We start from the raw sequence: 12416 nt of genomic DNA on the forward strand, positions 1-12416 counted from the left end.
TGTGATTTATTTTACATGAGGATATGTTTAAGTAACGCTGACAAATTGCCGTAAGTGCGGACCGGAAACACAACTACATTTACTAGCTTTCCAACATGGCGGCTGAAGGCTCGTAGAATTTTGTTTTGGGGTAACATATCACGGATTATCGTAACATTTAGGTCACCTATGAGCTATTTGGCTATCAGATAACAATTACTACACCTTCGTTGAAATTTTTTAGCTTAGTTAATTTGTTTTCACGAGTAACTGGGAGATGTATCGTCGCGGAGCGGCAAAGAAGGACCACAACAACAAACCGGTGAAGAAGGATGTGAGTGACAGTGATAAATACGCCGACCTCTTGGTGTTCGGATATGCCTGCAAACTGTTCCCAGACGACGAAAGGGCTCTTTACCACGAACATGGAAAACATCTTATCCCATGGATGGGGGACAAGAGCATCATGATTGATAGGTCGGTTGAACAAACTTAGACCGAAACATTATGCTAACCATCTATGCTGTCCGTTAGCCTGTTTCACAATTCAAGGGACCACTTGGAGTTTGTCTTGCAGAAGCTTGGAAACACCTGCAACTGGCGACGAGTGTCTTTAATTCCTTGCCTGCTAACTTGTTTTTGGATGTGCTGAACTGACAACAAATGGTATCTGAAGTTTCTAGAATAGCATGTGAAGATGCAAATCCTTGCCAGTCTTTGCTAACGTTAGCCACGATGCTGAAGCATCACTGTACACTCAGTAGCTAAGTTGTTAGCTGAAACTACTGCAGTGTAACACAACACAATGAAACAAATGGGGTGGACAAGGTTTAATAGTTTAAACAAAAAGTAAAAGTATTCATGTAGATAGGTTTTGTTGCAGAGCTGTGTCTATATGAGTGCGTTAGTTTTGCTGTGTACCTCCTAAACTGCCAATTATGTGTATTTTAGAGACAATAAAAGCATTTCAGTTTCATATAATTTAAGACAACAAAGGTTAGCTTTTAGGTGGGCTTTGCATCTTGGCATGATGGGAGAATTTCCTCTGGAAACTTTTACTCCAGGCATACACTACAGTAGAGTAAAATAGAAGTCAAAATGGAGTATAATGGAGAAGATGTTTCCTTCTTTCTGTCATTTTCAGATTGAGATTTGCAGAAAATACCAATATGTACACAAAGCAAATGACCTGTGCTGATATCCACAAGGCCAGAGCAAATTCTAACCAAGACTAAAGTTACGGCACTTAAGGTGATTCAAAATGTATCTCAATGCCAATGTAAAATATCAGGGTTTACCAATTTACAGAAGATTTAAAAGTGCTTCCCTTTGTGGGTGACAGGGTGATGTTTTTTTGCCACCTCCATACAGAACATATAATAAATTAATCTTAAACTATTGAGCCTTTAAATTGTGCATTTATTCTTTTGAGTCACCTTGATCTGCAGTGGCCCAACTTGTGTTTCATTTGTACAGCATTTGTATGTGTGTCTTTATCACATAACCCAGTTTCTTCCCCAGCAAGGTAGGCTAAAGGGGTCCTGCCAAACCCCGAATGGCAACTACAGCACCCCATTTCTTTGTCTTCGTGAAGAAACTGCAACTGAGAAGTGGCGTAGAGGGACGAACCCTGGAAAATGTCGTCCATTTGGGTTCTTGCGGATAGGTATTTATGTGCTCGGGTTTGTGTGAATGTAACTCTCTTTGCAAATGTAGAAGTAATGATGAGTGTTACAGGGGGGAAATTGAACCCTGTAAGGTAAGAGGCGAGTTGCTTTGTTTGTTTCTCTTTTGTTTTTTGCTTTTGATGTAGGGTTGTTGGTTTGTAAGACTTGTCAAGAAGGAAATAGCTGCAGGGAGCTTGCTAGGTTATCCTTAGAGCACTATCGACAATTAAGGCCCAAGGTTAGTGCATAATTTTGTTGTCTGTATTTTTGAGAAATTTTCACAACTTTCAGTATTTTACAACTATACTCATGACAGACTAACAGAGGTAGAGCATTTTTCAAGTTGTAAATTTTGGGTTTTAGGTCCCCCCTCATTTGGTAAGTAGGTCCATATTGTGTATAAAGGGCTTTGTCGACTTCCTTCTTTCTAATTCTTGCTATCATCCAACAGATACGATGGGCGTGGTCACTTACATGACCTTTCAGAGTATGACAGCGGGTCATGGAATACATCCTACCAGCTGTCGGAGGAGGAGGCCAGGATTGAGGCGCTGTGCGATGAGGAGAGGTACCTGGCTCTGCACACTGACCTGCTTGAAGAGGAGGCCAGACAAGGTGGGCAGGGTGCTAGTTTGGATACGTAACACACACATGTGGCACATCTTAATGTCAGTCTGTCCTTATTAGGTCATGTCGGATGGTTTCAAAGTAAATATCTGCTTGTTCTGCATGTATTTTAAACAAGACGTGAGAACCTTATCATTATGTAACTTGCACTACAGTTAGAAATTCTGTTTACTGTGTACAGTAAGTGTATTCTGTGCACGTATACTTTTCTAAAAACAAAAAAAATCACACTATTTATCGACTGTTCAAATACACAAAATGGAAAGACCTCTGGTAAGAACATAACCTACAAAAATGTGCCTTAAGACTTGTTAAATTGCTGCACCACATCTCTGTGTTGTTTCAGTGGCATATGGTAGCAAACAACATAAACAGCTACTATCCTACTGGCATATTGTTACAGCACTTACAAAAGGTCTGATGTTTGCATTCCAGTGGCAGATATTAATTCCCCACCAGCAGCAGTCTGGTCCCTTGTACTTATCTGGCAGATACTGATCCTTGCAGGCAGCTCTCACTTTGGCTTAATACATTTGTGGAAGCCAAAGTTGCAGGGCAAGCCATAACGAAACACAAATACTGCCAGCCTGGCGCAGCCGCATTGCCTCTGTCAAATTGAAATGCTCCCAAACCTTTGACACTTTGTGGTGTTTATTTCTGCCTTTATTACTGATGTCTCAAGTTAAAATGTTCACTTTTTTTCTTTGTGTTTGAGTTGATGTCCTGAAATGATTTAATCTCAGTGTCCTCTTTTAATGCTTCCCCCACGGACTAACATCTAACACCAGTATGACAGACAGAGTACAGCAACTTTGTCAATTTCTGTGTACGTCTATACATCCAGGCTTCTTAGCAAAATCTTGATTTTTCCAGGATGGATTTTTGACAGCGTTACATCCCTTTCTAAAGCACTTTCAGCTTTCCATCTCTTTAAAAAAAAGACTGGCTTTGACTCTGAGCTCAACAGCTGCCATTTCTATGGAAATTACTTTCAACTCTTCGATACTTGCATCTCGGTCGTTTTACATTATAATGAAACAGGCTGTTTTGATGACAAAGCACCCTTCTGAAAGACAGACTTAATGACTGTAATTGAATTAATAAGCCACAGTTTTATGTGAAATATGGTGTCTTATGCCCAAACTGACAGGACAGAATGAGTCAGCTAATGATTTGTGTCACACGCACACACTTATGCACTTGCTGCAGAGGGTTCATCCCCTAGACTAGTTTGCCCTTGAATTTGGAGGCCTGACCCCATTCACTCAGGCTATTACCCATCTGTCCAGTGAAGGGACAGCAGGAAAGCATTAGAAATATTGATATTTTTAGTGGCAATTTTACCCTTGCTTCTTTAATAAAGATAGAGTTCGCCATGAATTTCAATAGAAAAGGGTTGGTGTCTGGGGCCAAATAACCATGTATATTTATCCAGCGACCTGTAAGTACTTCTCTTTCAGTCTTTTCTATTGATCTGTGGGCCAGTGCAAGGATTTGCCATGACTGAGAATGAAATCACATGGCATCAATCACTATATTATTATTACTATATCATAAAGATCATCAGTTATTGTGAGAATGAATGACTGTAAATCTAAAGTTTACTGCACTGTCGCTTACATTGGAAAGAACTGTCCAGGGGTCTTAAAATTTAGCCATTAATCAAGAAAGGGATCCAGTGTGCATGCTGCTTGGGATACCAAATGGCTTCATTACTGAGAAATATGAAGAGAAGTTTAATATGCAAGAAAATGCATACTTCTGAATTAGATAACAGAAACAGAAAATGTTTCTTCAGATCACTTGACATGTATGCAGAATAGAACATGGGAGCCTTTTATGTCCTATATAGGATTGAATATCTCAGCTATTCTTACCCAAGGGTTTATGTAGTGTGGACTTTTTTTTTTTTTTCATTATATAATGCTTCGCTTTCACGTACAAGTGCTTGTATCAGTGAGCCAAGCTGAGCTGTTTTGTTTGCATGTTTTGTATGTTTGTGTGTTGTTTTATCTTGGAAAATCAATTAACATTTCAAACAAAATCCAGGGTTCTCAGAAGCATCAGTGTGTAACATGATCTGACCTCGATCTGACCCAACTACAAGGCGTACTCTGCAAGTTTGAGCTAAATGGCTCCTGTAGCCAGGTGCAGTGTATATACAGGGATGCGAATGAGTGAAATCAACAGTTGCTCGCAGCTAGCCAGAATGAACCAAGGTCTGGCCTGGACTAGCAAAGCAGTCGGTACCATTTGACCTTCTTCAAGACCTTCTTGCGTGTGGCTCATAGGGTGTTTTCACATATAGTCCCTTTTAAACAAACCAAAGTCAGTCCTCTTAAAGTGCACCAAAAAGTGGACTAAAGGACTCAGTTCTTTTTGAGTTCACATTGTCAGTTCATTTGAAAAAGGACTCAGTTCTCTTTCTGGTCCACTTCAGCTCTGATGGGGCCTTAGTCCTCTTTCCGTTCACACTATATATAATATATTTTGACATAGTTTTGTCTTTACTATGACGTGCCCCTGCAGGGCAGTTCTGAAGCCCCTTGCTTCCAGATGAACTTAAAATTCGAGGAAAACCTTAGCGTTTCTGTGCTGTAGGCTGCTGCCGTTTGATGTATTCCACATTTCATATCTGGAGATGTGCAGTATCTTTCTTGGACCAACCGACTACTGGTCCTGCTCCCTTGCAAGCGTCACAGTTTGACATGGAGCAGAGTGAATCTGGAGTGCTTTCTGTTCACAGTGCACAGGTTAAGCAAATCACACCACAGACTTGGGTGGTCTGAGTTCGATTCACTTCAAAGGGGTTTGAGTTCTCTTGGAGTGGAGTCTTTCTGAGTCCGCTTAGTGGGCTGAAAAGGACCAAGTGTGAAAACACCCTTAGAGGTGCTTGTGTTTTTTCCTGTGTGAGAAGAAACTAGGGTTGTCATGAGAACCGATACTACCTAGTCGATGCCAACACGCAAAAAATACATCAGTACCTGTTTTTTTTTTTTTTTTTCTCTCAGTACCGTAAATACCAGATACAACTTTGCCTTCAGCACGCCATGTCAATTCCTGTCAGAACTGACGGGGGCTGTATACGCGGGTCAGTCTGTGCAGAGGATGAGCGCCGAAGAACGCCTGTTCGCCATTGTCTTTGCTAGAAACAATGGCTTCTACAAGAGATAGAGCTTAGATAGATCCCAAAAAATCCAGCCCGACCCTCTCATCTTTCTTTCCATGGCAAGCCTTCGTCATGTTTGTTTGTTTATTTAGTTTATTTTCAGCTTTCAAGTATAAAACACAATTACATGTTCTCCAGGGCTACATCGAAATGGAAAATCATGGTCAGTCTCTGCTTGCTGATTTAAATTGATAATCAACATTGTTGTAAGTGTCTCTCCGTTGTGTGTTTTTCACAGAGGAGGAGTACAAACGTCTGAGTGAGGCTCTGGCTGACGAAGGCTCCTACAATGCAGTGGCCTTCAAATACAGCGCTGACTACTATGACCCCTCTCAGCCCACTGAGGAGGAGGACGCTAACAGGGAATCTGGTGAGAGCACATCACTCACAAACTTGCCTAAGGAGTTCAATAGTTAGACACTCTGAGATACTTTGTAGCAACTACGTGACAAAACCAGAAAAGCAAAACACTTTACACAGCTTTTAATGGTACAGCTAACACTATAGAGGACAGGACCTTGCAGAATGGTGCTTCGTAAATGAAACGTCATTAGTCATTCAAAGTCATCACGTTACTGTATGCACGATCATGTCCTGGTCTTTGATACACCCCTTCTGTCCTTGACACGCCTGTTGTGGGATCTGTGCCATGTCTATGTTTTTAGCTGCTTGACTTTTGAATTTTATTTTCCTGCCACAGCCTGCTGTGAAGAACACAGCAGGTCTGTCTAATCCATTTCTTCTTCTTCTTTTTTTTTTTTTTAAATATTGTAATCCATGCGACCATCTGCAGATACACGCCCTCCAGGGGTGCTGCTGACGTTGACTTTCTGCTTGCAGAGCACACGGCGAACGTGTCAAACATATTTGAAATTTCACATTTCCTCCCCTGCAGTTGTAGCATTAAAATAATTACAATTTTTTTTAGCCATGAGCGGAAGGAGGTTTGACATTTCGACTGCTAATCACCTGTGAACAGCAGCGTCAACTTCGGCTGTCATGCATCCATATCTGACTTGACGCACACATATACACACACACACACACCTACAACTTTAAATATTTGATGTAGGGTTTGCTGGAAGCACTTTGTCCCAGTCAGCCAGCGGCCTGAAAAAAGCAGACTAGCTGCCTCTGTCTCTGGGGAGATTGTAGAGCTGAGTCCAGAGTATGAATACATCTGCCAGTAGAATTTGTCCTTTGGGAGTAAGCCAGCAGGGGTCATCATGTCACAGCGGCCGTTAGCATCTTGAGCTAATGAATCCCTGCTACAGTTATACTTTTTTGTTCGTCGTCAGGTTTTGCCTTTCACTTCTTTAAAGTCTTCAACTGTATCACAAATCACACCCACCACAGTGCAAATGGAACGCCTGAAAGAAAGACCGTTTGGGCGGACAGATACAGAAACACGTAATCATAATATTAATCGAACAACTGACACTATTGTTGGCTCATAAATGAAAGCCAAATACGACGGAAGGCTAATTGCAGTGTAAGTTCTCATCTGTTGTCTGTCTAAACATGACTAATGTAGTTCCCATTGTTAACCTTCCTGTTAAATCCTGCACTATAGTAATTGTTACCCAGTCATCTCAAAATACACCCAATAATTTCATATCCTGTCAGAAAAGGGAACTTGATTTGAATGTGCAGTATATTTATCAGCTGAATTTATTTAAATGTACCCAATTCACCTTCACTGAAATACCTGAAATCCACTGTTGGCACTTGTATTCACCTCCGTGTCCCTGTATGCAGCTGCCGAGTCAATACGTGGCCATACTGTTGCTTTGAATAGAGAGGCACTTTATAAGTTGGTCACAGGGTAACTGGAAATGGTGCTGGACTGTCTTTAAAAATAAGAGTACATACATTTTAATGGGCTGGTTTTAATGTGAGATAACGAAGTTTTACATAATACACCACTTTAGAATTAGCAGCCAAATACAAGCTAGTCAACCATGATAATAATCCTGTTATATAACTGAAGCGATGATCAAGAGCATGTCTTCTTTCAAAATTAGGGCAGAGCTTGGAAGGCCGTTATATTATCACTAAATTGGAGCTGGGATGTGACATAAGATGGAGTGAACACATGGATGTTGTGTAGCATTCAGGCCCTGCAAGAGAGTGTGGGAAGACTGGCTTTTCTCCTCTACAGCTGCTGTGTCGTAAATTAAGGGGCTTCTCACTTTTATTGCTGTGCAAACTCCCCACAGTACAACATTAAAAATGTTAATCTCGCTTCCACCTGACCTGTATATTTTTATCAAGTGCGGATGAAGGATAGCGGATGGAAAGTGTGGTGTTTCACAGAGATGTATTTGTATAATGGATGGAATCTCACGTTACTGCTCAACTGGGTCTGTTTCCAGCAGGGTTTATTTACCTTTTGTTACAAATGACTAACAAGAGTTAATCTCATTTGTTTTTTTCCCCTAACGTCTCTTCACTTGCACAGAAGAGGCAGAGCCTGAGGAGAGTGAGGAACCGTACGTCGCTCCCCCGGGGCTCGCTATCCCTCCTGATGTGGAACTGGTGAGTATTAAATATCCATCTGGCTTACTGTTGTTGAGGCCCTATTGTGCTCTTACGCTCAGTATTTATACACAGCATATAAACATGCATATGTACAGTGGGTTTACACAATGACAGGGATGTGTGGAACCATTCTCCTAGTGGCAGCACACAGTGCATGCTGGTCCTGTTCAGCTTGATCCCGACTCGCTCTGACCTTGTGCAGACGTAGGCAGTGATAAACTCACAAGATCAAGGCGGCTGCAGTTTCTGGAGCCAGACACAGAAATTGCTCTTCACTGGCTGCAAATTGTTCGGGTCTGATAAGGAATGTCTGGCTTTCCCTTGATCTGAGAAATGTTGAATCAACAACATGATGTTTTATTAAAAGTCTTAATTACCATTAAATTTAACAGACTTAGACTGGTTTTGCCACTGTGAAGGTTCAGCTAACAGAATAAATGTGTGGTTGATGGCATAGTCTTCCATTCAGAGAGGCTGAGTACATCTAGTAGCTCACTCAGTGCTTAAAAAACCATGAAGTGGTATTAAACTTTTGGTCACAATTGTGATATGAAGACTGTAAAAATAAGGTGTGCATATGTGAACCCTGCCAGTCAGACTATATGACAGTAATGGAAACTGTCTTGTCCCCTTTCTGTGTATTTTGAATATTGAGTAATGTTTCTAGTTGTTTGGTTTGAGAGGGAGAGACAGTAATTACGTTCAGACAGCCTGTTATTACAGCGGCAAACTGATGTGATGGCACGCCTTGCATGAGAATTGTAAATGTAAATCTAGATGTATATGTAAATGTATGCGTGGATACTGATGTGATAATCACAGAGGGCCTATACAGTGTTCCCTCTAGATCCTGGGTCTTTAACAGGGGGTTAGGGAACCCGAGGGGGTTCTCAGGGTTACTGCAGGGGGGGCACCAAATTAATGTTATTAATATTTACATGATTTCAACATATTTTGCTTTTGCAACAGCTTATTTTTTATGAATGTTTCGTCCCTCACCTTGAAAAGCAAATATAGATCAAGACTGCAGCCTGAGGCTGATATAGCCCTCTGCCTGATGACCTCCATCTGCCCAATTTTATATACTATTTTATACAATATTCTGTGTGTGGTTGGCGGCCCCTGCTTTGTCTCTCTTTAAGCTGAAGGGTCCTTGGACTAAAAAACATAGAAGACCCCTGGCGTAGATGAACTGTCTTGGAGGGGTGGTGTGGACCAATTAATTTCAATATATGTATTTATATACTTTGTGTGAGCACCTTATTTTGAAAAGCGGACTTCAGTACTATTCGGACGGGATTAGTTTTACATAGGGATGTGGTCTAATGTCAGTTTACTGGAGGATGTCTATAATATAAATGTCCGATTTCCACGGGACAAGAAATCTCCCTAATTCTACCAGAGATGGGAGTGGTAACTCTGTTTGCGCCCTGGCATCACCTCCCTGTCGGCATGTGCATGCTACGTTGCTTCCTGTATGTGTAAAAATAATCAATGATTAGCCCAATATGAAATATTGCCCATGATCAGGATTGTGTGCACACAATGATTAGCAATATGGACTTATATTAGGCCTACCTAACACAACCAGAAGTCTTGTGGCTCTGAGAAGTGCTCTCTTCTCGACCTTTTTGATTGGTCTCCCACGTAGGGCTATGCAATCATTAGAAGAATGTCCACTATCACGACTTCCAACAACACTGCACGCTTCCTCAAGCGCCTCCATCATCGAAAAAACGCTGAAAACTAGTTGTAAACATGGAAAAATGGTTGTAAGGAGGACGTGACGAAATATGTACATACATTTTTACAGAGGATCGCGTTTGCACGGGATTAATATTACCCGAGGTATTTTCTCCGGACCGTTTTACAGAAGGTAAAAGTCGCTTTAAATTTTACTGATGTTATCCGTAATGATTACAGACATGGCGCGTTCGGACAGGACTAAAATCCCTGGTAATAATTACTTTACCCCACGTCTCCACGTTGAACTAATCCCATCCAAATAGGGCTAAAGTTCCGTGTATTGTAGGCTGTTTCAATCCATTGACCGTAAAGGTCAGAATACAAGTGCACTCCAACTTTAGTGGCAGCTGGTTTGACCACAGAGATTTGAGTGACAGCTGGCTTGACTGCAGTCTTTTCCCCAGTCAGCTCCTGTGCTTTTTGGGTGGTCCAGAGGCAGCATCTGCATCGCATGGCTGCCAGGTTGATGGTGTTAGTCTTCCTCAAAGAACTTGGAAGTGCATCCTGCTGCAACTCCATATGGTACAACTGTAGCCTTTTAAAGATTAAAAAAAAACTATCAAATGTTAAACAATCCGATGAAATAATAACACCGCAACATTCAGAAATGCAGTGCTTGAACTATAAATGGTTGACAGACATCATTTCAACCTTATATGCAGTGACAATTATAGGAGACTGAGTACAAGCTGAATAGATTGGTCTGATAACATTTTTTAGAACTGGGATCAGGATGTGTTCACAATGTTAATATTTCTATATATTACTGTTTGAGGTGATGATCCACTCAGATCTTGAAAGATCTCATCATTAAATGACAGTCTAATCAATATCTATTCAAGCATTTGCTATGCACAGTGACACCTGTTTTTCTTTCTCTTTAAATGAAAGGTTTATGTATTGTATAAAATTATATGTTGTTACAGTTCTGCTACAAAAGAGCAGACATTCTCTGTATGTAGAAATATACATGTATACATACAGGCGAAGCTTCACATTGACATAACAACAAGCAGGGGATAATAGATTGAATTTTTTAAACTCCATTGCTGTTGCTTTGTTCCATCTGCTGTTTTTATGTCTAACAATCTTCCCTGAGGACCAGGCCTGTCCACAACAGGAACCCTCAACGACCCCTTTCAGCTGCCACTTTCTTATGCATGAGAGCAGAGACAAGCTTTAATGTTGACGTGGACTGTGTCCATATTCAGTATATAGCATGCTGGGTATAAAACAGCCAAAACACTCTTGTGAATACATGCAGAGCATAACATAACTTCCGCACATGATATGCATATAATATTAATGTCGACTCTCTAAGTTGTGAGGGAATATCCTTCTGTCTGAAAACATTTTAGTGTCGTCTGTCTGTCGTTAGTTTGAAAGACTATTCACATTGGAGTAGAGCTGTACCCATCTCAGAATGATGTCAGTTGACTCAGCTTTGGCTCTTCAATATGAATACTCATCAATTTTTCTTTTTCCATGAAGAGTTTGAGAGTTTGAACGGGCTCAGCGGGACGTTAAATGTGACAGTATTCATGTATTATAGGAAAGGCAAGGCAAGGCAGCTTTATTTGTATAGCACATTTCATAGACCAGGGCAATTCAGAGCGCTTTACAGAGCAGTAAAATATAAAACATAATAAAGGATACAGATTTACAGTAAAAGAGTGAAGAAAAAAAGATATAAAATGTGGAATGAATGAATTAATTCATATTGTAACCAAGCTAACTGTGCTAATGATGGACTGGAAATCTGCAAAAACATTTTTTGCAGACATCAAACAAAAGCCAGAGGCTGTGTGCTTCTGAACAGAAGAGAGAAGATAACGTTGCCTTGGAGCCTTACGATGCAGAGTCTCTGTATCCTGTAGCTGTCTGTACCAAAGAGAAGCGTGAAAGTCAAGAGCGCTCACTCTGCAGCAAAGTCTTACATCCTCAGAAGTAGGGGTGTGGCATATCTTCTCGTTCATGATGTATAATTTTTGATATTCATATCGAGATATTTCAACTTGTTGACATATTGACGTCATACCGTTACCCATGGCAACAACAAGCTTGGTTGAAAGCGAAATTATTACCAATTCCACGGTGGTTCGAAAAAGAGGAGCAGCTTCAGTAGTGTGGAATAAACTGTGGCGTCCTGAATGTTTTATGAACAGCCCCGGACTTCTCAGACTCTTTTCGAAAGTTAGCACTCAGAGGGGACTCAGTCAGCGGCTCCTCTGGCAGCAGCACAGCGTCTCTCCTTCTCCTCTCTCGCCGTGTGCACACGGGAGTCAATGTTGTCAAGTGATCACTTATTTTGTTGCAACTCTGTGTTCTTAAATTAGTAATACATACATACAATAAAAAAACCCTGAGTGCTCAACTTTAGGCAGACTTTATCTCAGTTGACTGAGAGGTCAAGTGATGATTTGATTCTCTGACTTTCAAGGGGCAGCCTTGGAGTTTTCATTTTGATATTTGATAGTTGTAGCAGAGAATGACAGGCAGTATGTGGAGAATGCACTCTTGGGCCAAAGTCAACCAAGGCATGATGCATGTCATGCTGAGTAACCAGGATGCAAATATCAGTAGTCTAACTGCAGTATCCATGCAGGAGCCGTTTATTATTGATTTATTTTTCTGTTGAACTATGATATCAGTAGAATTTACCTTTACTTGATAGCAGACAGTGGTCA

The 12416-nt window shown here is 40.9% G+C and overlaps 1 protein-coding gene across 2 annotated transcripts in view; it reads left to right on the forward strand.

Moving 5' to 3' along the window:
• Window positions 1-87: 87 nt before the first annotated feature.
• The window catches only part of LOC125905657 (splicing factor SWAP), an 81413-nt gene continuing 69084 nt past the window's right edge, over window positions 88-12416 (forward strand). The window contains exons 1-4 of one of the 2 annotated variants that reach the window (XM_049603789.1): window positions 88-456; window positions 2098-2261; window positions 5681-5812; window positions 7904-7980. In XM_049603789.1, the coding sequence (XP_049459746.1) occupies window positions 257-456; window positions 2098-2261; window positions 5681-5812; window positions 7904-7980 (573 nt within the window). In that variant the 5' untranslated portion in view covers window positions 88-256. Of the gene's footprint in view, window positions 1646-2097; window positions 2262-5680; window positions 5813-7903; window positions 7981-12416 lie in introns of both variants that reach the window. The other variant, XM_049603790.1, reaches the window with a different exon arrangement.

This window comes from Epinephelus fuscoguttatus, linkage group LG18, assembly GCF_011397635.1.
Source record: "Epinephelus fuscoguttatus linkage group LG18, E.fuscoguttatus.final_Chr_v1".
In the NCBI taxonomy this organism is placed as follows: Eukaryota; Metazoa; Chordata; class Actinopteri; order Perciformes; family Serranidae; genus Epinephelus; species Epinephelus fuscoguttatus.